At 36.7% G+C, this 26,353-nt stretch overlaps 1 protein-coding gene, 1 non-coding gene and 1 pseudogene across 2 annotated transcripts; 1 reads left to right on the top strand and 2 right to left on the bottom strand.

Annotated features, from left to right (window-relative positions):
- Positions 1–2,287: 2,287 nt before the first annotated feature.
- Positions 2,288–14,992, bottom strand: LOC143470292 (uncharacterized). Its single transcript, XM_076968328.1, has 13 exons — positions 14,811–14,992; positions 13,693–13,833; positions 13,248–13,400; positions 12,713–12,781; positions 10,980–11,048; positions 8,807–9,327; positions 8,151–8,244; positions 7,927–7,991; positions 7,028–7,142; positions 5,061–5,123; positions 3,897–4,159; positions 3,046–3,234; positions 2,288–2,968 (listed from the first exon to the last, which is right to left on the bottom strand). Exons 1-13 carry the CDS (start codon positions 14,920–14,922, stop codon positions 2,888–2,890), a joined length of 1,935 nt encoding a protein of 644 aa, XP_076824443.1. The 5' UTR covers positions 14,923–14,992; the 3' UTR covers positions 2,288–2,887.
- Positions 10,137–10,290, top strand: LOC143471460 (5.8S ribosomal RNA). Its single transcript, XR_013119550.1, has one exon. It is a non-coding gene; the product is annotated as a 5.8S ribosomal RNA (ribosomal RNA).
- Positions 14,993–18,656: 3,664 nt separating the features above from the next.
- On the bottom strand, positions 18,657–19,759 carry LOC143470585 (glutathione S-transferase Mu 1 pseudogene; annotated as a pseudogene).
- Between the last annotated feature and the right edge of the window lie 6,594 nt (positions 19,760–26,353).

Below are 26,353 nucleotides of genomic sequence, written 5' to 3'. Positions count from 1 at the left end.
TCTACATGGCATTTACGAATTGCGCTTGAAGTGCAACGAAAGCTTTCCGGTGATTCCATATTATCATTATCGACTACGGTTTTGTCACCCAACAAATTTTCAGGAATTGCGTAGATTTCGAACTAACTTAAAACGATAAACAAACTTGTAAATGTAAATGACGTTGTAATGTCCATGCGATTGCTCGAACCTCTGCAAGAAGATGTGCCATTTGTTCATTTTTCTTTTGAAGGCACTAAACCTTGGAACAGCAGTCTTTTTGTCCAAGTAGCGCTTGCTGCATACTGCTAAATGCAGATGTGAAGCTATTTTATCCATGGCTAACTTTTCCTATTTTAACAAATCCCGCTGCCGCACTTTTTGTGTTTCAAGTGGTACAGAAACTAGAAATTGATGACAGCCAACAAAATGACCTACAAGCTATGGCAAACTGAGACAGGTGGAGGATACTTCGCTCGCGTCATGCGAAAATGTCATAGTTTCCTCAAAAAGGCTCTAATTAATTATTGCAAGTGAGACGTGTACACGTTTCTAGAAAGCGCAAATGCCCGAGGCAGAAAACACAACATACAGAAACAAACCAAGGTTATATAACACCAATCGTATCAGTATTTTGGCCAATCTGTTGTTGAAACGAAGCGTGGAAAAAAAGACAACACTAATCAAATGATTGCAAAAATCACAACGTCATAAATAAAAGTGACAGAAAAATATTATAACCGAACTACCTACTGCAGACTCTGATAACTTTGCATTATCACAGCAATAATGTGTGAAATATCGCAAGTACGTTGAGTGCATATGAGGGATAGCGAACCGGAATGGACTTTTGTGCGGCAAAAGTTTTGTAAAAGATTAAATAACCTACATTACAAATGTGGACTGACGTGAACTAAGTTTATTGATATAATAAAACAAACGATTCACTAAAAACACTTCAGTGATAGCGTTTAGGGCACTCAATTACGGTATAATACAGGGGTGGGCTTATAAGGCTGATCGAATTCAACGTCGCTTTTTAAGTCCAAAATTTGTTGCTGTTAACACAGCATAGTTATCATCTTGCTCGATTTAAGCCCTCAAAGTTTTGCTACTTTTACCTCATTCATTGATTTTTTGTGATTAAGTTTTTGATTTATTATGCTGTAAAACATTTATAACCTAGTGCAGTAGTGGAAAACGTGGCAGCAGCACGCACAAGATTTGTCAGTTTTTACGACGAACGTTTTTATCTTCACTCCCTTTAACCATCCACTTTTGTTCACTTAAGATACTCATTGTCATTTTAATCAAACCATGTGACTTCATATATTTATTTCGGCTGTTAACATCCGTGTTTTTAATGTCAGGGAACATGTCTTTTAAATATTGCAATAGCGTAGTTTTTTCGTTATTTGTGATATTGCGGTTCTAAATTTGTTAATAAACTTAGAAACTATTTTGTAGGTTTGGTGGCAATGTTAACTTACCATTTTGTAGCGCAGTTCTGTTTTTGCTGTTTTGCATGTTTTAAGCACTTGGGTCTTGCGACTTTTTTCTTCTTTTCATTGTTCGTGGGAATGTGTTTTATTGTGCTACAACTACAAAATTTATAATTCTAATTTTCACTCTGCACGGTTAATGGTGAAAAATAAACAATACATTTAGGCCTATAATAAATAAATAAATAAAAGCTGGTTGTTTGAACGCCAAACAGTAATAAATAAACAAAATATAGCTTTCAGTGCACGCCATCACGCTAAAATTCACGCCTTCGTCCTTTGCCAGTATGAAAATAATACGTAATTTTCTATTCAAAGGGTAATAAATGTTTTTGCGGAAACATATTTCATTAGTTGTGTTGTTATTGTAATAGGTAAAATTTTGCCACCTTAAAATTTGGTGCCCAAAACAACTTCACAGTGTAGTCAGTTTACAATCAAGGCTGTAGTTTTATCAACAAGAGCGGTTTATCGGTTAAATAGATTTGTTTGATCCACAAAATCTCTCAGGTCTGCTAACCATCAAACCTTTGCAAATATCACCATAATGAGTGAGAGCAATAAACTCTTAGTCTGGTTCATCTGTGGCCGTCTCTGCCCATTGACAACGATGCTCTCTGCGCATTCTCCAGCGAATATTCTTCTATTGTGAAAGCCGACTTGGACGACGGCTCACAGAGCTTTCTCGACCGCTGTCAGAACCAAGAGCTACTCAAGTCTGAGAGCACGAAAAACTCTTCTTGACTTATCATGAGGTCGCGTGTCTATCTCGGCAGCACATTCGCAGACATCAATCGGCCAACACGTGGGGAATAGAATTGTATTGAATTTAAGAAACAAATGAACGACTGAATAAATCGACAAACGGTGAACAGAATATAAAGCAAAGTAATCAACGTTAATTAACTAAGGAATGTAAAAAATTCGTTAACACAAAGCAATTAAAGGAAGTAGTAACTAACATAACGTGGCGGTGACATGGCGCCAACCGCAACAGATCAAATTGATCGCCAGTGATAGAAAAACAACATTAATTATCCAGAAAAACCAATGAACAAGTTTCTATGATAAGAAATCTGGAAATTATCACAACAAAATAGCACAACCATATGCAGTGTTTACAAAATCAATTAAATCGTATGTGACAAGCAAATACAATTGTTACGTAACTATGCAAGCTAATACAAATATAAGTTACTTTTAAGCAACATTTCAACAGTTCTTCGCGTGGCGCATCAGGATAAACGAGAAGTGCATTGTCTAAAAATCCCGAGTTCGATTCCCGACCAGGTCGCGATTGACAAAATATAATCGCGGTCGGTCGCTCTCACTTTAGTGTAAATGAATCGATTTTAAGAACGGTATTTATCGAAGTAAAGTCAACTTTTTGCTTGAAGATGACTACGTCACACGTAGATGTCACTTTTCTTTCGCGAAATGAGTATGACCCATTTACCATCGCACCGACCAAGATCAACCTCCAACTCCTGTAAATTAAAAGTTTGAGATTAAATTCCTCTGCAATGTTCAACTTCACACAAACATAACAAGACATAAATAATACCGAGTCATTCAATTGGTCAAGGACTCGTTGAATTTCATCGATTTCTGATTGGTTCGCATCCCGCTTCCCATGTGTTGCGTCATCATCAGGGAAGCAATTCCGCATATACAGCCTAACCTCGATTTTGTTGAAGAAGGATTTTGAAGGAATCTTCGGGATTATGTTGTAACTGATATCAAGCCATCTGATCTAGAGTTAAAATGTTTGTAAAATTAAACTACAACATGGTGTTATAACAAAGACTAATATCCTATTATTTAACTCATACAAGTTAACTGGTTAGTGTTAACTAATTAATAACTAACTAGCACGGTGGTAGCTTAGGCCTACAGTAGCCTACTGGAGCAAACACAAATTTCTGGATTTTGAGAAAAGCAGAAGGAATTTTAAGCGACCAACTTAAACCACAATTGAGTATTTGTTGCAGAAATAAAACTTGATATTAAAGTCGCAAAAATATTTTTACTTTTGTAAAAATTTGAAATTTGCTTCTGGCCAAACCTTGGTCAGATGCTGATGATTTTAGCCTAAACTGAACCGATCAAATTTTGCCATTTTTCTCAATAAAACGAACGAATTTTAAGCGGCCAGGTTTACTGCGCATTCCAGATCTATCAGCGATTTAAACAGTAAAACTTGCGCGGTGAAATTACGCCCCGTTGAAACAAATTAAAACAAAATATTCCGACCAACAACAACGCACAGAATCTCAACAAACCATGTTTGCTTAAAAGCGGGAAAAACTATTATGACGTCACATGAAAAACAGAGGCGCATTGTTACGACACATCGAGTTCGTAAACAAAGTTGAAGACGAACGAAAAAGCAGAAAGTAAAATAAATAAACAAACCTTTCCTGGCATTGCTTGAATTGCCTCAAATAATCGGCCGACATCTTCTGGTTTAGAAAAGCAGTTGATCAGATAAAGCCACTCGATGCGTTTCTCAACTTTAGTGAGAATAAACAGGAACGAGTCAATTTGTGATTCTGTCAACTTGATATCGACTAACCACAGCCTTTCTGGGAAGAGTTCCGCTGCATTCGTGGTGAGTTGCTCGTCATTGATTAGACGAATTTGTTCATAAACACGCAGCAATTCCAGTGCCTCATGTTCTAAACAAACATAACTTTCGTTTTCACTTGTTTTACATTTAAATAACTGTAGGCCTATCTGTGACTTGAACCTGGTGTAGGCTAGGCTACAAGTTGGTTACAAGCAAATGTAAAAAACATATTTTATGACTTACTGTGGCGCCAAAAACTCAAAGTTAAACGTAGATTTAAATTACCTTTACAAGCATATTTGCAGCTACACTAACACTAACTGAACACTAACTTGTGAACAATAACTTGTGAACAAGAACTTGATCGCAGCAACGCTACAGTTCTAATAGCACAGAGCCTAGGCCTAGGGCAAAAAAATAAGGAGCTTGATAAAGTGCCCTGTTAACCATCGCTCGCAAAATTGTAAGAAAGTCAAAATTTTTTACAGAAAAAATTAAAATGAAAGACTAAATTATGTGTGTTGTTGATTGGTTGAGGTGAACAGTTCGAAATTCTAGCAAGACCAGCAAATATAAAACACAACTGTAACATGAAAATGCATAAAGACAAGCTCGGCAACCACACCCCAAGAAGTGAAAAATCAAGACCATGTCTAAATCAGTAAAAAAAAATTCTAATACCATGTAGCAAAAAATTTAAGCTGCAAACTCATTACCAGCATATTTAAAATGACATAGTTCATTGCATAACACAGAAATCAAACCAAGTACTGTGTATAGTTTTATCAATTAAGTTTAAGTAACACAACTAAATATGTGTGACATTGTTACACATGGGTTCATTCACACATAGAACAACAATTATCTCAGCTGTACAAAACAGAATCTATCACTTGGCAAATGATATGTCAGTTATGGAACTATGTATTGCAAAAACAATATCAACATATTGAAATAAGCTACAAAAAATTCACATATATTTATATAAAACATGCCAAAAAACGTATTACCTCCATGAGATCCGTACTGATACTTCTCCAATCTGCGAATGATTTCTCTGTGCTGGAAATCTTCTGAAAATCACAAAACAAACATATTTACACCAGAGCTATTTGCACGTGATAATTTTGGTTCTCAAGTACAAGTACTTAGTTTAAAAATATTTGAGGAGAAGTACCAGACCAAGTGGCAAGTACTCAGCATAGGCAACTGAGTACTTTATTGTAATATAAAAATGATTTTTAACGATCTGATGACGGAATTGATGATTTTTAATTCCTTCAATCTTAAACACAGTAGGTGAATGTAATGATCGAAAGGTAGCAACGAAATAAGGTTGCATGGATGACCGGTCATAACGGACAGTAGCTTAAGCTTATAGATTGACAAACCTATTTAAGAAAAATGTATGCAATGTATGATAATATGCAATAACAAATCAAATATAAAGATTGACAAACAAGTATCGAACCAATTCAAGTATTTTAAAAGCAATCAAGTACACCTGAGTAATGGAAAATTAGTACCCGGTCACTTTTAAGTACCACACAAATGGTATTTGAGTCAACTTTACTCAAGTAAAACTGCTCTAGTTTATACTAACATATACCGCAAGTGTTGCATATATCAAAACAAATAATACTTTCAATTTCCTTAAAATTTAGGCCAGAAACTAATAACTATTAGATGCACAACAAAGGCTAAAAAAGACGGAATGTTACTGATCTTGCTATATTTGCCATTTTGCCGTGACCTCACCATGAATATGCAGACAGTTACTCTTTTCTGTTTCTTCCCTCTTTCTGTCTTTTCTGATTTCGCACAATGGACATTATTTTGCCTGGAGCAGTAAGCTTTGTCATGTCCAAGGTTGATGTATAGAAGCATGAACAAAAAATAGAATTACAAGAAATAGTGTTTTGTTTTAGAGCAGAAAGAAAAAAACCTGTATGACGAGGTCAGCGTTGCAATAGCAAGCTGAGATCAGTTTATGGTGAGACCTACCATGAGAGGTTGCCTGTCCCCATGCAACATGGAGGATTTCGTGCATGTTTGCTAACAGAATTTGTTGCTGTTGGTAACAGCAATTTACATGTCTAAAACATAGATGCCACATAAGTAAAATAAAATATGCTGCTCATACCACCAATGTCCTACATCATACATTCTGCTGTACAATATGCATATTCCATACCAATATGCATACATCTAAGTTTTTGAAAAAGGTTGAAATACCATCGATCTTGTTATATATGCTATTTTGCCTCGCCTCATCATGAATATGCACATGATCACTCTTTTCTTTTTCTGCTTTCTTTCAGTATTTTTCTGAAACCAAAAATGAAAGTAGAAACCAAACTGGAAGGTACGCATGTAAAAACGAACAATGGCAAGGGGCCTAAATATGCCGACCTCACATGGGATACCCAGTGTCAGGTTTAGGGCCTAAAACCGAGCAACGTGGGCCTGAACCTATCACACAAAAACATTCATTTAAAGTAGCACATCTGCACAGATTCATTTTAAGCAAATAAAACTAACACTCTCGCCCGCCTACTTTATTCCTTTTTCTGTGTTTGCTCAAATAACCAATTGCCTCTAAACTTTCACTCATTCACTATGGTAGGCTTCTAGATGGGTGTCATGTTTTAAGCTTACTAACTCTTGCGTCTCAAGATATTGCCTACTTATTTGTTCATAATCCGGCGTCTACGAAGCATTATTCGTAATCCGCCTGTAAACAACACAATGAAAAATCATTGGTGGACCCGGTTCACCCCTTCGCACTCAAGCACCCCTTTGGCTGTTGCGGTGTACCCAGGTTGAAGAGCACTGGTATATCAAGGGATATATCACAGAATTATTTCAAAACTTTGTATATCTATTTGAACATCCAGTCTGTATGCAGTCATCAACTGTATGTAATACAAATAATCTCTTGACATACTGTAAATATAATTCTACTAAACTATAGCACCTGAACCAAATTGTTTGGGTGTTCGTGGTAATTTTTGAAATTGTTTTTGTTTAGATGAATCCATTTTTGAAATTGATGAAAATGGGATGTCGACTTCTTTGGGGGATGATAATTTCTGTAAAATATAATACCTAAAATGAACCAGCAAACTTGTAAGCAAAAATATAACATAAATATTAATCATAACCTTTACCATCTCAGTATAACATGCTACCTGGAATCTTCTACATATAATGGAGTATACCTGTTAAATCAATTTCCTTAACTTAAAACTTTCAATCGTATGCACAAAATTCCTTAGATAAGTGTCAAACTAGGAAAACCAGCTCAAAATTCAATATTAATTCATTCAAAATTCATTTAAATTTACTGGTCAGGTCAGCTTTAAAATAAAGCTTTCACTGCACTATTTATTATAATAACTAGGCTATCTTTTGCTATTGATTTAGTTGTAAACTAAGAACAAAACTTGGTTGTAATTGTAGAAATAATTGCTGTTTAAATGAAACCATTTTTGAAAGTGTGAATGGAATAATACTATACTTTTCAGAGTCTGAGGATTTCAGTACAAACAACTAAAAATCCCTTTGGTCAGCCAAATTAAATCATTGAACTTCTAAGTAAATATTGTTATAATGCGGTACCCTAACTCAAAATTTTTGGTTACTCAAAATACCTCGGCTTTTTCCAGGAAATGGCAAAATAAGCTGCAAGGATTTATCTTTAACTTTAAAGTAACAAGCTTCTGCTGCATTATTTGTTTAACTGGGTATGTTTATTACGTCCACATTTAAGATTTCAAAAAATTCTTACCACATGAATTTACTTATCGTTTCTTGAACATTAAACAAGATGCCGCATTCGGATGCAGCATAATACGAAATATGACATTTACTTACCGTTTCTTCGGTCTTTAACTCAGTGGTTTTTCGGTTAATTAACGAAATCACTAACTTGCCATGTTCTAAAACAAGCAAACAGTTATGATTGCCTTATTTTTGAGCTGCAACATGAACTAATTTTATAAATATAAACCTAGTTAAGATCAAAGCAAAATTAGCAGTGTTCTTAAAGTTTTTCTTATTTGTAAAATGGAACACAAAACCACCACAAACTTTCTCACCTTTTTCCACGACTAATTTCTTCGTTTCTGAAGCATACAAATGAGTGATAACTTTTGAATCATCTCTTAGGGTTGAAGATGAACTTAAGATGATCTAGAGCAGGAAAACTTGTATTCATTAGAACATGATGCTTTATTTTAAAAATTTCATGATTGAAATGTCATTATGAAAATAAAAACTACTTGAAGTAAAAACAACTTGCTACTTACTCATAAAGTTCTTACAACAAAAATTTCTTTCATGTGCTGCTTAGCAACAATTTCTGACATAAAATATTTTATAAAATTGCAATTAAAAGCATGTAGAGTGTAAAAAAATCAAAGAATTGTAAGTATAGAAGAATCTAAAATGAAGTTAACCTTTAGAGTGCCAACACATATATCGTTTTTTTATTTTACTATATACTGCTTCTAATTTAAAAAAAGAGTGTCACTATCAAGATTGCTCTTAACAAAAGAAGCGCGCTTTTGCCCAACTCTGGATATAATACAGCACAAAAATATCATTTATAAAACAAAATAATATCAACGATCAACGTAAAATTAATCTGAATGGTTAAAGCTTCTGCCGATACAAATGCTACGCTTGAATGACTTTGCTTATTTATAATAAATTTGTTACTAGGTAAAAATAAACATGAATCAACTTGTCATACCTCAGTTTCATTTTGCTGAAAGTGACAATCTTTCAGAGATTCAACTTCTTTTCTGATCTCCTCAAATTCCTCTTCACTTGCACGGATAACTTTGTAGGAGGTCAGTTCAACTGTGAGATCATCTCCAGCCTTTTGCCAGTGGTTCTCTATCAAACCTTGCTTAATCTTTCCAGACGAATATGCCTGGAGTAAGTTGGCTTCTGCTTCAGATCCTTTTGTTACTACCTCTACCAATAGACTGCCCTGGCCATATTTGGTTACAAAAATGCTGGCAGCAGCACCACCAGCCGCCCCGGCAGCAAATGGAACAAATGCACTGGCCAACTTTTCACGAGCAACTGGATCACGCAAACTGGCTATCAATGCAACTGTAGTAGCTCCACCGGCTAAAGTAATGGCTGGAATGCCTTTGATAGTAAAACCAAAAACTTTTATTTCAGCCTGTCTGATAGTTTCGTGCCAGCCACCAGTTTCCCGATCTTGGTGATGTCTTTGGCGAGGAGACTCATGTTGGGCTGCACCTTTGTATATGTGCCGAGTATTAAAAATAAAAGAAAATAAATCTGTTTATATAAATTTATGTGAAAAGAAAGCTGCATATAAAAATTTGTTGCCATATTTTGCATTCTGTAGCTTAAACTGTTGAGCTATTATACCAAAGAGTTAAACAGTTTTTTGATGAATGGTTCTAGAACAGTAATTGTCAAACTTTTGGACCTCACAAACTAACAAACTTGTCTAAAAAATGTCGTTGACCACCTTCATAAACTACAGTACTTCCTCGATTATCCGTACCTCGTTTAACCGGCATTCGATTATCCGGCCGAGTGATCAATGACTTTGGGAGGTCGTTTTACTTCGCATGATTGCACTTGCAACTATCATATGCGTGAGATTACTCTGGTTTTTATTTTTCAATTGACGTTGAACCGCCGCCGTAGCTACTACCGATTGAATGGTTTAGTGAGGTCCTCCGATTGGACCCGGAGCGGCTGGCAACGGCCGAACCGGTGTCCGAAAAGACGATCTAACTTGATCATTTAGAGGAAGTAAAAGTCGTAACAAGGTTTCCGTAGGTGAACCTGCAGAAGGATCATTATCGAAACGAACGGAGGCTCCCGCTCGAGCTGCGGCGGCGTCGCCGGAAAACCGGCCGCCTCTCGCGCTTGTCGAGGTCAAGACGCGCCCGTTGAGGCGCTCGACAAGGCACAAGTCTTTCACGGGCGTCGAGTACCCCCGCGGTTTCAAGTGACGGTCGTCAGATCGTCCGCTCGGCGCTCACATTCAAACCTGTGACTGCTTCGTAGAAGCTGAAACGATAAACGATGATGGCTCTTGGCGGTGGATCACTCGGCTCGCGAGTCGATGAAGGACGCAGCTAGCTGCATGAATTAGTGTGAATTACAGGACACATTGAGCATCGACGTTCTGAACGCGAATTACGGCCTCGGGTTAATCCCGGAACCACGCCCGCCTCAGGGTCGTCTGAAAAGCAATCCCGGCGCGCCCGTCGCCCGGGCGAATGCGGAGTCGGACAGAGACCTGTGTCTCCGCCGTCCCGTCGAAGTCAGCAAGGGTCCGGCACGCGATCGGAGAGCGCGGCGGCGGCGGATCGACCTCGAAGAGGTGTCCTCGTTTCGCCAAGTCGCCGCGATCGATCGCGAACGTCGTCGATCCTCGGCACGTGTGACGTCTCTTACATTTCGGCCTGAGGTCGGACGAGACTACCCGCTGAATTTAAGCATATTACTAAGCGGAGGAAAAGAAACTAACAAGGATTCCCTCAGTAATGGCGAGTGAAGCGGGATGAGCCCATCGCCGAATCCGGTCGCTTTTGGAGCGCTCCGGAATTGTGGCGTATAGAATTCGTCTTGCGCGCGTCGCGGATCGCCCGAGTCCTTCTGATCGAGGCTTCGTCCCATAGCGAGTGTCAGGCCCATGGCGGCGATTTGCGTGCGTGCTCGGTAAAAATACAAATTCAATTATCCGTTTTTTTTGCTTATCCGGTCAGATTTTTGAAAATATTGACCCAACTTGACCGGATAATCGAGGAAGTACTGTATTTGAAAGAACTCAAACAAACTTGTAAAATAATCATTTGAGTACTTCATACATCATAATTAAATAGCTACTTTATTCAAGTATTAATTATGTTTGACTACCACACACACACCTTGCACAGGAGCAATAATAGGACCTGGTTGTTCTGCGATAGTGTGAGGAGTTCCCTGTATAGTTGGCTCTAAGAATGAATAGACAAACACAAATATTAGTATAAAAGCACAACATAATCACCAGATATATACAACACTAAAGGGCAAATGTAGAGCTGGGTAACAGCTGTTTTAAAAAGAGCGTCGCTCACGCTGTGGTGAGCACTGATTCACCGGGTGTACCACGCAATCTTAATCTCATTTTACAAACACCAAGTGGTTAACTGTAATTTGCTGTGCATTGCTGATCATTATTGTTAGATTTAGATATTGCTAGATTACATTTCAATGGATTGGGCTGATAACTGATTGAATATTGAATGAATATGTAAGTATTGAATATTGGCTGATTGCAACTTGAATATTAGCCAACCATTAGCTTAGTTTAAATCATGCAATTACCACGAAATATTCTAGAAACAATTCAGAGAAAACGGCGAATGTAATTACGTAATAACTCCTTGAGAATAAATTTAAGTAAGTTTGATGATATTAAGGCTTTTTGATGTTTGCCTTATTCCTATTCTGACATGCTATTTAGCGTGTGTCATTCACTGAAGTTCGGTCATGTCATGTGCCATTTACAAGGCATAACATGTTGAATATAATATGTTACTCAGACACTATTGTTGTGATATGTTATTGGCTATTAATCATGAGGGCAATAATAACACCAAGACGTTGGTATGACAATCATTCTTTAAGTCTTATTTAATCATAAATTGCAACCTTCCGATAATGTTTTAGACACATTTAGTCAATATGACTACGTTGCAACAACGTTTTTGCTCGTCGATGAAAAGAAGAGCATTGCTTGTGGTTTTGCTCTTCTATAAAAAACTATCGTCACTCGTATTTCCGCTCACTCTTCCACTCTTTTTTAGCAATTAAAAATATTCTCAGTCCGGCCTGTTTTTGAAAACCAGTCGCATTCATATGATGCAAATTTGCATTGTAAAACATGTGTCTAACTGTAGCCTATTAATTGCTTATCATGGTTTGTTGTAAATGTAAATTTTATAACATTTGATATTGATAAGTTTTGTTTTAGTCACACATGCTACAAAGGATTAATAGATGAGCATAGTATTAAGAACTTTCAAGAATTATAGGTGTCGACATCCATTAGTTTAATATTATTCACTTTTAAAGCATACAATGGTTAAGTTATAAAAATAATGGCAAAGTGAATCAAATTATTACACATCGATGATAACTTGGTTCATCTGTGTGAGTCTCTCTGTCATCTTTAGTCTCAAAGTAGTCATTTTTATTCACTGCATAGAATCATGTGTAAAAGGAAAGAAAAACTTAAAATTTACTTTAATCCAACCATTTTGTGCATTCACAGCATTATTTGTACAAAAAAGAGCGAGGAGCGGATAATTCATAAAAAAAGTACGCCTGTGGTTCCGTTCCAAATTTGAAAACAGCTTTGCTCTCGAGGTTGCTCCTACAAAAAAGCTCTCAATCTTGAGCACGCTTGTGCCCAGCTCTGACTAATGGGTGTTACTTGCTATAGCAATTATACAGTGAAAGAATATGATATTAATTTGGATTGTGCACTTTCATAAAATTAATGGCTACATACATGAAGCCAAGTAAATGACTGACTTCTATAATTTGTTACTTTTATAACCAAAGATTTAGTAATGCCATTATCACTATGTTTGACTACCACACACACACACACCTTGCACAGGAGCTTGACTAGAACCTGGTTGTTCTGCGATATTTTCAGGAGTTCTCTGTATTGTTGGTTCTAAGAGTGAATAGACAAACACAAATATTAGAATAACATAATCATGCCAGCAGTTTCCACATAATCACCAGAAAGATATAACGCAAAAGAGAATCAGTTGTTAATGCAAATAAACAATTAAAAAAGATAGTAATTACGATAGTGTACAGTGTAATTTTGATCGTAAAATAAACACTGAAACTTTGACCATAAAAAGTATTTTTGTTTCCATTCAACAATATAACTTGAAAATTAAGAGCTAACAATTAACTAGCAGCTAGTGACAAATACCTAATGGCTAAACAAGTTCTGTAAAACTCCCAGCTATGTCATATTACTCTAAAATAACAAGTACAGTACCATCAGATTGGCAAATCTTTATGTGGATTTTTCCACCAGGACTGTGAACGCCACCGTCAACATTCCAACAAAAACAACATTTTATAGAAACCAATTCCAAATTACTCTTAAATAACATGTAGCTCACCTCCTGGTTGGCCAACATTTCCATAGACTTCTCCACCAGGATTATGAACATCACCGCCAACATTCTCAAAGTTCATGTTGCGCCTGTTGTCTTGAAACTGAGTTTGCTGTACGAATTGTGGGGCAAAATGTATGTTGATAGGTCCTGCAGCTACTGCAATGAATAAAGACAAATTCAGACCTTAAGATATATACATGCAACAGAACGTCCGATAACATATATTTTCATGTTCAAGTGGCCTAGTAAGGTCTCTGGGTTCACACTTATGCAATACCCACGAGTGAGTGAGTGACTTGTCTTGTTATATCCCAGTGCCAACTAAAATTTCCATTTTTTTCTGTCAACATTTGTTATTTTTGCATTTTTATTGTGTGCGTAAGAATCAAAGTACATCTATCGGTTTAATTGATGGAAAAAAACACCGTGACGTTACATCTTGACTCACCACCAGATGATGTAAGTTCTCTTACAATCTGAACAACTTCTTCCCCAGCAAGAGCAAGTTGTTGACTTTCTACATCCTCAGTTCTTGCCACAGGTTGACTTCCTTCATCTTGAAGATCCATCTCTTGCAATCTCCCTTCAACTTAATGTTTTTAAGAAAATTATTTTTAAAGTTAGTTATTTAATTAATTGATTAATATTTTAAAAGAAATAATTTAATCAGCTGCTTTCTGTAACAGTGTTTGGAGGTGGTTGTTTATGAAATTGCCTGTTGTTGGAAACTTAGCGAGCTACCGTATATACTGGGGGTATGGGTCGAGATTTTCGCAGCTGATTTTCACCTCAAAAAGCAGGGGTTGACCTATGCAAGGAACAAACCAAAGTAAAACCTCCAAGTCCAGCCGACAGGACGGTGATTGATGCATTCATGAATTTGAACCGTGAATTTATTGCGCTTACTGGCCATTTCGTTTAAATAACTATACAACAATTCACACGCGTGCTGCTGAAGTTTACAGTTAGCAGTCGCTACACAAGTACCGGCAAGCTAGGCCTCAAAAGTTCACTTAGTGGTGAACTCTCACCTATCCTTGAAATTTTCTTACAGTATGTCGATGCCAATACTTAGGTGAACGACAAAATCGACTTATACACGAGAGAAAAAAATATCTCTAATTTTCAGCAAAAATATAGTGGTCGACCTATACTCGAGTATATACGGTAAGCAGATTATTTCATGTGTGATATCAAAATATAACATGCTATTACGTGCAATAACTCATATATCTTTGTATAATGAAAGAGAGGGAAGCTTGAAAAAAAAGCGTGCAAAATTTCATCAGAATATGAACCTCAATTAAAATTTGTTTTAATAAGTGTTTTATGAGGCAATCAAAAATAGAGAAAAATGAAATTTTTGCACCAAATATAAAAACCCACAAAAACAGGTTAGCGGCGATTTAAAAGTATTAAAACTTAAAAGCACCAAGAAAAAAACGTATCTGCAAATTAAAATTTTTCACTTTGTGATTTACTAAAATTGACGCCGTTGAGTACAGAACATTTATACAATGCAAACAAACTTGCAACAATACAACACATTACCCAGTAGCTAATTACCATGGCGATGTTGTTCTTGTTGTGCTGCATCTATTGGTTGCGATTGGTCAACATTCCCATGCGAAGGATTATGGGTAAGTTGAAAATCTCCTGGTTCTTCTTCTTGGTTCATTCTCTCATATTCCAAGGATTTTCATAGAAGGCATTTCAACCAGGATACTACATATTTGGCAAATATCTTTACATCTGTAACATGTTGGTAGGTGATCAGTTTATCACGAACGTTAAAACTTATGCTACGCAGGGTGCACCCAAGATCTTGTCAAAAAAGGCCAAAAAATGCAGTCGGGTTTGAAAATCTTCGGCGTGACTCACGTCCATAATGGAAAGTGTGGTAGCTGCACACATGAGGTTTATCAATGTGCACCACCAAATTTTTATCTTCACGCCTATTTATAATGTGGTATAATGAAAAGATGGTTGATTGAACGCTGATATATAATAGATAAACAAACAAAATTGAGGCTTCAATACACGCCAAAATTTCGATCTTGCACACACGATTTCTCGAAGAAAAATTCCACACTTTCCAGTCAAGACTAACGTGGAAGGCAATGTGGTCTGTAGACTGGCTCATTTGTAATGCTTGGATGATACTAAACGCTTTTTTGTACATTTTCTTTTGGCGTTTTCCCTGCTACAATTATGTCTTTATTTCATGTTTTGCACAAAGCATGTTTGTAAAAAAAATCTTGCCCATAGGCCACACTCACAAAAATAGTTGATAAATTTGCCTGGCGAGGTTAGTCTAGGCCTGTGGTTCTTAACCTTTTTCATCTATTTTCCGAGTTATGACAACTACCGAACCCGAATTCCCTCCCTTCGGGCGATTGGGCAGTGGCTACGCTTGTAAAGTAAAAGTAAAAACAATAAGTAAAGTATAATCTGTGTTTATTTACAATAAAACTTCTTTCGAGATTATGATTTTTGTGTAAAAAAGATATAGGCCTGTAAGTGTTAATTATTTCCCACCTGAACATGCAAAATTTCCCACCGGTTAAGAACCGCTGGCCTAGGCCTATAATCGCTTTTAAATACATATAGGTGGGCAGTACCGCAATAATATAATACCGAATTACTGTACCGCTGTACTTTTTCGCAAAAGTACCGAATCTCTGTACCCAATTATTTTTTTCAAGAAATTTCTGTCAGTCCCGGTACTCGGTACTTTTCGCAGTGATTATTTCAAAGTACAGACTGCCCACCTCTGTGAATACGTACATTTTTACAATCAAAGTCCAGCAGTATTAAGCAGCTATTTTTGGCCCTCAAGTTAAGGTTTATATAAAGTCAAGCATGCAAAAAGTGTACATGAAATATATCTTGGATCTTGGGTGTGCAGCCGCCACAAAATCGATATACGGATCGGGATCGAGTAACATACAGATAGAGTTTTTAAGCTGTAACATCCACGGTACCGTAACTAGCGCAAGGCCGCAAATCATATTTTAGAAGTAAAGGTTATTAAAGCGAAGTGAATCACTTTAAGCCAAGTCGTTTTAAGTTGAACAGTAAGAGCTCTTGTATCTTCAAAAGTTTAAAAGCAACCACAATTGTTTTCGTTTATCAGGATATGTGCTTCAAAGAGTTTAAACAGGAACAACAGAGCAATGATCCTCACAACATCACACATTTAGTAGGATACTGGATGTGATGAGAAAACTGAGAAAGAAGCACATGGGGAGTTTACCGAAATATTTTTTCATTTCGTCAGATACATCGACATCAAACTTACAAGAAACAAACTTTTTTATTGTAGTCTTAATCAACTGTTTATACGTTGTATCTTACATTTACCATTTTGAATCAAGTTTTACAAAAAACAAACCACAGTAGTGAATCATGTAAGTTTTTGACTTACACATTTAGCAATGGCGATGGCATAGTCGTTGGCGATTACGTCATAATTGGCCATGGTTGCTTCTTGGTGTGGATGTGACAATAGAGTCGTATCCAAGAAATGCAATTGGCGTTATACAGGTGATTGACCACAACGTTACCATTTCTGAGAGTTAAACCAAGATTAATTAAGCCACGATTTGCATTATGATGTCACTATGGTAACGTCTTTTATGGCGAACATGTTCAAATTGCTGAACTAAAATTGTTAAACTAAAATTAAAACATGTCGTGAAAAAACCGCCCACGCATACAGGGGACAAATTATAAGCTGAGGTCGCCAAGACGATTGGTAAGCCTCAAATATCTTGACTGCAGTTAAAAAACCATTGCAGCATTACAGATAGTGTTGCCGCTCTTTGACTACTTGTTTCACATACAACCAAATGAAATTTCCTTGACGTCTAGAAATCGATAAATAGGCTAGCGCAGGTAAAACAGACCCAGCGGCTGGGACAAAGTAGACTATATTGCAAGAAAAGCATTTTTAAAGAAAAGTAAAATGTATGGCTGAGAAAGAAACAAAAAATAACTAAATAAGGTTACCTGGCATAGTCAGCTACACCACTCACGCAGAACAAAACCCAACCTTGCATATCATGCGGTTGTAGTCTTTGCCATATTCCAAGTCCAATCTAAAACTAACCAAAAAAGAATAAAGATACTTGTATTACTGTGCAAGAGTAGTTCAAATGTTTGGAAATTGTTGATTTGAATAAAATTGCATCAAAATCACAAAATTTGCAGGGAGTTTTCCCTATGTAGGCTATTAATTTTTGAGTCAACGAAGAGATTATTTCTGAACTTTTTTTGTAAATAAGTTAACAGAAAGACATAATCGTTTTCAGATCGTTTCGTTTCCAAACCGGTGTCGCGCCAAATTTGTTCCGCTACCAAATATGACCCAGGGTAAGTTTGTAGAGGACGTTAAAAAAATCCGCCTTCTCGCTAGTTGGCGTTCTCATACTTGCAGTTAAAATGAAAAAAAACGTAGTATCCTATTCCTTGTACATTGGTCACTTTTTATTTATAACAATTTTAAATTTTGTCTTGTGCTGTAAATAGTCAATATATAGCGAATGGACGAGATTTAGTCTGGTAAGCACACACATTCTGCATTCAGATGGAGTCAAGCGACAAATGTTTTACTTAAGACTGTTAATTTTACGTTTGGTTTGGTCAGACTCGGGCGCTTTCATCGAACCTTAATCGAAGAAACATCGTCTTTAAGGTTTTTTATGAGATTTGTATTTTTTAAAAGTTAAGTTTCCAATCTTGCAAGCTTTTCCTAAACACAACTGTAACATATAAAATTTTTGAACTCGAAACGTATATACGCTGGGTCATTTGCCATTTTTAATGTTACAAAACCTACAACAAAGTCGGAAAAGTTGATACTTTGAACTAAGAGGTGGAGGAATGGATTTTTTTCGAATCATTCTGTCCGGGTAAGGCTTACTTCTGTTAAGTGAAGAATGTTGTGAAGAATGTTGCAGCAAGAGAAGTAAAACAGACAAGTTATGATAAATTAAACTATAATTTAAGTTATACTACTCAGTTATGTTATAACTTTGTGAAAACGAGTGTCGTCAAAAAGGGGAGATTAAGGTTTAGCATAAGGACTTAATGTTTAACTAGACGGAGAAATAACATTATCGCTGATATCCGCAGTACGGTAGTACATAAACTATGCACCATAAAGTCACAACCAAAGTTATAATTTTCTAAATTAGAAATCTTGACCACAAGTTGATATTTCCTTTGTATTATTATTCTTTACAAAAACACAAAAGTAATAGTTCTGCTTGCAAAAAAGCGCCTTGTTTGAAAAGATTATCCTACGCTTTTGCAACTGATTCATCTGCTTAATATTTTTACCGATACAGCTACTTAACTTACGTCGTGAAAATACGGCGAAGTGAAACCGATAAAGGCCTGAAAAATAGGTTATCAGTAATGGTAGGTTATTTATTTAATGATACGTTCTTTTACATTGAAGTTGTCCAACACGTTGATAAATATTTATGCCGTTTGCCGCATTAGCACAAACGTTAGATTTAATATTTGTCTGTATACTTTTTAGTAAATTTAATGTTTTTCGTTGCAGAAGTTTGTTAAATTTCCTTTTTGAATCCCCATTTGGCAACTTGAGCAAATATCGGATATTCCTTGAATCTGTTAGAGCAACGATATGCTGCTATCTTGTCGAGTGCAAAGAACCTTTCCTTGTACTTCTTCATGTTCGGATATTTATCCAGGCAATCTAACTTCATCTCAGTCAACACGTCGAGGCGTTTACAGATCTCGAAATCAACGTAGGTGAGAGTGGCACCGGCCATCCAATCTTTGTCTGAGAGAAACTTCTCAAAAGCGTCCAGTTGCTTGGGAACAGTTTCCTCCAGAAATATCGTTTTTGCTTCGACGATATCAGGACTGAAGAGCATGCGCACAATTGCAATCCATAAATCCCTTTCCTCTTCTTGTGCCATGTCGCATCTTCTCGTCTCCTCTTCACTCTTCGGAAGAAGTTTACCAAATTTCCTGGCAAGATACTTCATAATCGCCCACTGTTGCGTCATTTTGATATCACCATCGATGAGATATGGCAGGTTTGGAAATTCCAATCCGAGCTTAAATTTGACGTCAAACCATTGACTTGTGTCTACATTAGGTGGTTCCCCAAACATTTGGTATCTTTTGTCTTCGTAATCAACTCCACAATATTCTAAAATCATTCGGATGGGTTCACCCAAAGCCCCTATATCCCAATAACCAAGAGTTAGTTTGGATATCTTTAGTTAAATTTCTTTACTGAACCACCTATGAATACAGCACCTGTTTTACAACAGAAAGCTTTTCTTTGAAAGTCTACACAAGACGAACACAAGGTAACTAAACTGCCATGACGCTGTGTTATGTCTTGCCAAGTAGAAATGCTAGATACAACGTCTTGACCATACGCCTCGCCGAAGCTATTCAAGAACATAAAACAGTCACAAAGGCTGTACAGATCCAGCAATGGCGTCCGGTTATAGCCCATGGGGTTGAAAATTGGCTTTGATAAACATCAGCCTGGTATTGTTTATGCTGCCTCCTTGTGAACGCTTGAATATCGTGCAATCACATTTCATCAACGCCCTTGGCTATCTTGATGTGGAAGCGTTTAAGCAACCATAACAAGTTATTTTTATCAACTTTTCATGATGTGGTCTTGCCGAACCACCTGCTAAAATGTGATATGATTTTAAAGATCAAAGAATCACCATAACGGTGTCTTTATCAAAAACGCGCATGTTTGGAAATGTTAAAGTGCAAACAGATAACTTAAAAATCTTTTTAAACTGATATTAGTTTGTAAAACATAAACGAACAATTGCTAATTCCTTCCCAGGTCTAGTATAAGATCTTGCTGATATACATTACTCAAGTGTCATTATCTAGTGCAGTGCTTCCCAACCGCGGCTCCAAGCTAGCCTTCTTTCGGCCTTCATTGACTCCCGAAAATCCCACAAAAAATATTTTTTATAACAATTAAAGCGATTATTTTTTGACTTGTCAAAAAAAGTTAAAAATTAGTCAAAATTTGTGTTATTTTTCTTGTTAATGTTGCTATTCGTTGGTACATCCTTTCATGCTTTATAATTTTCGTTATAAATGCTTGAGTGTTTTCATGCGGCTCCATATACGTACTCAGAAGTTTGATATTCGGCCCCGACACCAAAAAAGGTTGGGAAACACTGGTCTAGTGTATCTGACTATCTTTCTCAAATCGTTCAATCGCTTAGGTCGTGGTTGTAGCATAGCTTTAGCGTGGTTGTAGCATCTTTAAGAAATTCATCTCCGGGTTATGTTTCACGAAATTTCGTTTCATCGGTGCCACAATGCTCTGGTTTGTATTTGATAACTGTCCGTCAACGAAGAAGAATATGACATTGGCAGCGCTGCCAAATGCCTGAAGCGTTGTCAGCAGCAATTGTTGACAAATGACAACGATCAATAATCAGCTGATAATCTGGCCAGGTTTGTATCTGATGTTTCAATTTGGTCTATTACGGGCTCAGGTTCGGCAAACTTGCGCAAATACGGTTCGCTCCGGTTTCAAAGAACTTGTTTAAGTTTAATGTTGTTTAATGTTATCTTTTGTCGTCGTAATCAGCTCCACAATATTCTAAAATCATTCGGATGGGTTCACCCAAAGCTCTTATATCCCAGTAACCAAGAGTTATTTTTGACATGATGTTATTTCAAATTTCTGAACCACCAATCCTATAACATATGTAGAGCACGTTTTATTTTGAGTTTAATTTTTTTGAGGATGGTTGAGTTGCTTCGCTCGAGTGAAGAATCGACTCGGCTCCGATACCAAGCTATTAATTTTATAGGATTACGGTTTATAACTAACTTTTGGCAATATGCTTAGTCCATCTTCATAGTGATATAGTCAAATAATATACAGTCAGCTAATCCCTCCTGTACATACACACATGTTACTCAAATACAAATACGATAATCATGCTGCTTTAAAGAACGCAAAACTTTTAGTTGCTAGGTTCCAGGCGTAGTACAGTTCTATAATCCCTCTGTTGGGTCATTGTACAGTCACCATGAGATGAAGCAGTTCTGCATTCTAATCCAAAATTAAGTTTGATATCAAACAGTTGACTTGTATTCACGTCTGGTAGACCTGCAATAAACTGACTGTTATCTTTGTAAACTGCTCTATATTAGACTACTCCAGCAATATAACCCATCATGTAATCTTCATACACGATCACTGCACAAAATATACTGAAACTGTTTGCCGCTTGAAAGGGATACCAACGACTTTTACAATATTACGCCTTGCGTTAACTAACCCATAAGCTAACGACAGCTTGTCTGTTTGCACAATTTCTATGCTTTTTACAGATGAGGAAATGTGTCGACCGGATCAGGTTTCCGCAGTCACTCACGTAATGATGATAGTTATGTTTTCTTTCTGATCACGAAAACAAATTGACAATCTTACGACTACGGCACTTGTTTCATGTGCATCGTGTAGAAATGTTTGGAACCCATTTAGGCAGCGAAGAAAATAACAATGTTGTAGCCTACACTCCCACAGATGAAGTTACAGCTGATCGTTGCCCTCTGGAAAACCAAGCATTTTACACCGGAAAAGATTAATTGTATTTTTTTAGGTTACTTAACGTTTCAACTGAAGCAAAATCGAGTAACACATTTGATGATTCAGTTATAAATTGAGACCAGCAATAATCTCTGAAAAAAAAGCCAAGCAAAGCAGAAAAACATTGTTTTTTACCGACCGTTTCCTTAGTTCATCCATCTCGCGGCTAACTTGAACAATATATAAGGAAAATAATGAAAGCTATTTATTTCTGATCGACAATGATTCACAAACATGAAAAAGTCAAGCATTTAATTCTATAGCGTTAATTCGCGTGTTTATTGTGGTAACGATGGCAACATCTGCTTTGTCCACTGCGCAATGTTTCGTCAAAGAGAGTACGAAAATTTCTTTATGGTATTGCAATGAAAAGGTGATGATAGATAATAACACCAGGCAGGTTTGAATTACTTGCAGCCAGGAGTGAAACACCTTTATATGCTGTTTACTTTGCAACCAAGCCATTGAGATACATAGACGCATTATATAATGCAAACGCTTTCGAAGGTGATTAGTAGGGCAATTTTTGCAACTTTTGCAACTTTTTTTTACAGCTTCCGGCAGCTTCCTAAATACTCAGAATTTATGTAGTATGATGTTTTAAGCTGTTTGTAGGAATTTTATATTGCAACTTTTTGCAACTTTTTTCGATTTTTCATGCAACTTTTTACTGCAACTTTTATTAAATATTGCGCAAAATGTAAAGGAGTGATTTAAAAAACATGCTATAAAACTTTTTCTAGTATATTTCTATTCTCTTTGCTTTGCATAACAAAGAGATATGTGTTGGATTAGCTGCATCTCAATGTTGTCTATGACGCAACACTTGGCTTGCAAGCTAGAAGTTTAACAACCCCAGCCAAGCACGACAGTGCCCGAACTAAATTAGAAGTGGAAATGACTTGGCTTCTGGCCAAGTTAGTCTTTCGAGGTCAATTTTTGTTGAGATAGCTTAGTTAGTTGCAGACCTACGGGGTTTGGGGTTTGGTATTTGACTTGTTTTGGGGGGAGGAGTGGGTTAAGGCTTTGCTGTTTGGTTTTTTGCGGAAAATTATTTCCGCATTGCGTTATTTTCTTGCTGCATACCGGCAAAAAATGTTATTTTCGGCGGTCTCCATGAAATGGGAAAGTGCCAAATTTGACAGCTCTACAGGAGCTGAAACCCTGTCATGTAGGTTTCAAACCTAAAGAACATAAAAATGTATGCTAGATCGATTGTATATAGCGAAGAAAGATACGGAACAAGCAAATACCCTGCAATACTTAAACTATTGGGTTATACAACGGATCCTTTCGAGTATCTCATACCGTAATGCTTTTAAAAACTTGTGCATAAATGCAACTTTTTACTGCAACTTTTGTTAAAATTAAGTGCAACTTTCTCACGTTTTTAGTGCAACAAAAACTTGCCCTAGTGATTAAGTTACTGTTTGTGCGTACACCACAACAAAAATCGGTAAATTTCACCAAAAAACTGGTTAAAATTTAATGTTGCAATTCTTTTCCATTTGGTATGCGCAAACTACCGGTTTAACATGAAAAAAGATGGTTAAATTAAGTTTCGGCTGAAAACTTTAAACCAGAGTTATTTTTTTTAAGAAACTAAATTGTAGAAAAGCCAGATATGTGCAGTTCATGAGAATGGCCCTCGTGAAGAAATCTTTGAATTTGAACACCCGTTACCAATGGAGACATCTGACTGTGCGCGACCATAACCAAGTTAGAGATTTCATCTGGAAATATTATTCTGAGCTCAATCCTTTGCGTCGAATGTTCTGCTTGCACAAAAGCGAGAAGGTAATGGCGATTGATGACGATCGTGTCGCTACAAAGCTCAGGGAAGGAGTTTGCACTGGAGTCATTGACAAACGCTCAGGGAAGTTGGCAGCGGTGGCGTTGGATGCGATTTCCTCCGGTTCCGAAGAAGCTTTTCGGTTCAAATGCGTCAGCAAGAGCTCGCAGTATCCACCAAACTTTTACAAGATGCTGGGAATGTTTGACATTGTTCGTCGGTGCAGCCCCAGGTTTCTGAAAAATGAGAAGTTATATCAGTTGTCAATGTTTGCGATTCATCCCGATTACAACGGGCTCGGCTTAGCCACGAAGTTGACGCTCAAAGGAGAGGAAAATGCCACGGTTACGGGTTGTAAATATGTGGTTGTAACCAGCACATGAGCTTATATGGAAAAGGTCTTCAACAAACTCGAGTATACCAAGTTTGCTGAAATAAACTACGCTGATTACTTGAACAGATGTGGCGGTGACATGGAGCGTATTGTTCCGCCCCATCTTCCGATGACTTCATTCTACAAGCAGGTTGCTTAGACGCCTTCAGTGCTTTAGTGGATATCTGACATTTGTACATTGTTACTTAGATGCAAAATATAGACAGATATTTGTAACAGAAAAATGTACATTTAGCCGTAAATCGGTTATAAGTCGATTCATTTAAGGTCGCCAATTTGGCGAAGTCACTATGACATAAATCTATTTATAGGTATTTATTAACAACGAAAATTGCACATTGGTAGGCCAAAGTATCCAAGTGAAATGATAAAAAATGATACAGTACATATCCCAGCAAACATAATTGGTTCTTGATTATTCCTTAAGCACTGCTTCAAGAATAGCAAGTTATCTAAACTACAAATGTTTTGTGGTGGTGTTAATAACTACCATTTCAGGCAGTTTTACAAACAGTTTATCATTTCAATAAAGTTGTAAACGATTTCTGTGTTGCACATAAATGTTCAAATCTTTCACAAGTGTTTGCACAAAAATGCAGAAAATAGTTACACAGATTTCTTCGCTCGGTAGTTTTGCATTATTTTAAGTTCAGGAAATGTGTTAAAAGTCCTCGGTTTCCGCATTCGCAAGACTGTTCCGGTTGTTTTTACTACAAAACACGTAAACAACTTTTTTACAACGCCTGGCCTATCTTTACTGAGAAAATTTAATTTAACAGCAATTTAACAAAAACTTAACAGAGTTTCTCTAAAATCCAAACAAAGTTGAACATTGACAGAAAATAAACTTACTTGCACTCGAACAGGAGAAAATACATTTTCTGCCGGTATAGTTCATGTAACTACCAAAACGGTGTTAAATGTATTGACTTAAGTGTTTCTCAAATGCATCAATTGTCTTTGTAAATGTAAAAGCTCTTTGTTAACAATAGAATTTCCTGAAATAAGTTTGTGCTACTTTAAAAATGGGCGTATACGACGAAACTATTAAAGAGGAAAACAATCAAACCGGAGCAAGTAGTTTAAAGGTAGAATGAAACGTATTATAGTTAATATATGATCAAGTTTGGTAAACTTGAGCTCGAAACGGAATAAAATTGAGCAGTCGTTGCAAATCCGAACCAGAGTTAAAAAGGGAAATTTGAGTTTTACTAAACTTGAACTGGAGCCGAAGTTTTGTTAAAGAATGTTCCTTGCACGACTTAATGTTGGTGGTGATTCCTAGTTGCTCAAGCCACGCTTACCTGTGTCTTTGTTCAAGCTCCGATTGTCATTGTCACAAAATTTGTCATTTGTTTATTTGATTTCTTATGTTGCCCGAATTCATGAACAAGCGTTGTTCATATCTTGCTATTGAGTATTCTGACGGCAGCGACATTAGGAATTGAACAATTTTCCAAGCCAGGCGTTAGAAGGATATATACTTCATCTACTTTTACACAACGCAAAGGTCAATGAGCTAAATGTAGCCTAATTGCTAAATCGTCAAATTGATTTCTTTTTTTAATCGAAAATCACTTAATTTTTCAATCGATGGTATCGAGAATAATTTCGAGATAATTTCTTAAACGATTGCGCAGAAACACAATTTTGCAGAAACCCGACCAAGCGAACACATATCTGCACATATATCCGCTGTTAAATCACAGAAACTGTGCAAAAATGCCAGCTGTTGTTAGTTTATGTTTCAGCCAATGCAAGGCTTAAATCGTTGTTGTTGCTTTCACGACAAAGACCGTTGGAAGATAGACAATAGTTTGAGTTTTCAAATCAAAACATACTTTGACAGGTAGTTTAATGAGAACATTCACACAAATCAGTTTAAAATGTCAAGGATAAGTTCTGGTTACTCCAGAATACTAATTTGGCAATAGAGTACAAGTTATAGTCTGTCATATGTTAAAAAGTATTCGAGTACAGTTATAATTCAATCTTTAACTATAATACAATAGTACTACAACAAGTAACACTGTTACAACAAGAGATCGCAGAAAATAAGCATCAACATAAGCGCAACGTGTATTAGGTTAAAAAATATTCGAGTACAGTTATAATTCAATCTTTAACGATACTGTAGTAGTACAACCAGTAACAATGTTACAATAAAATTACGTAATCAATTACGTATCTACCCACGTTGGAGCCAGACAGGCTTAACAAAAACCGGTTCCCGGTCGTCTCGGGTTTCGTACCGGCTACCGACTGTGTGAAACAGACGGCAAATAAGCAGC

The sequence above is a fragment of the Clavelina lepadiformis genome, chromosome 9 (genome assembly GCF_947623445.1).
Source record: "Clavelina lepadiformis chromosome 9, kaClaLepa1.1, whole genome shotgun sequence".
In the NCBI taxonomy this organism is placed as follows: Eukaryota; Metazoa; Chordata; class Ascidiacea; order Aplousobranchia; family Clavelinidae; genus Clavelina; species Clavelina lepadiformis.
Note: the sequence above shows the minus strand (reverse complement) of the source record. Positions and strands in the feature narration are given on the sequence as shown.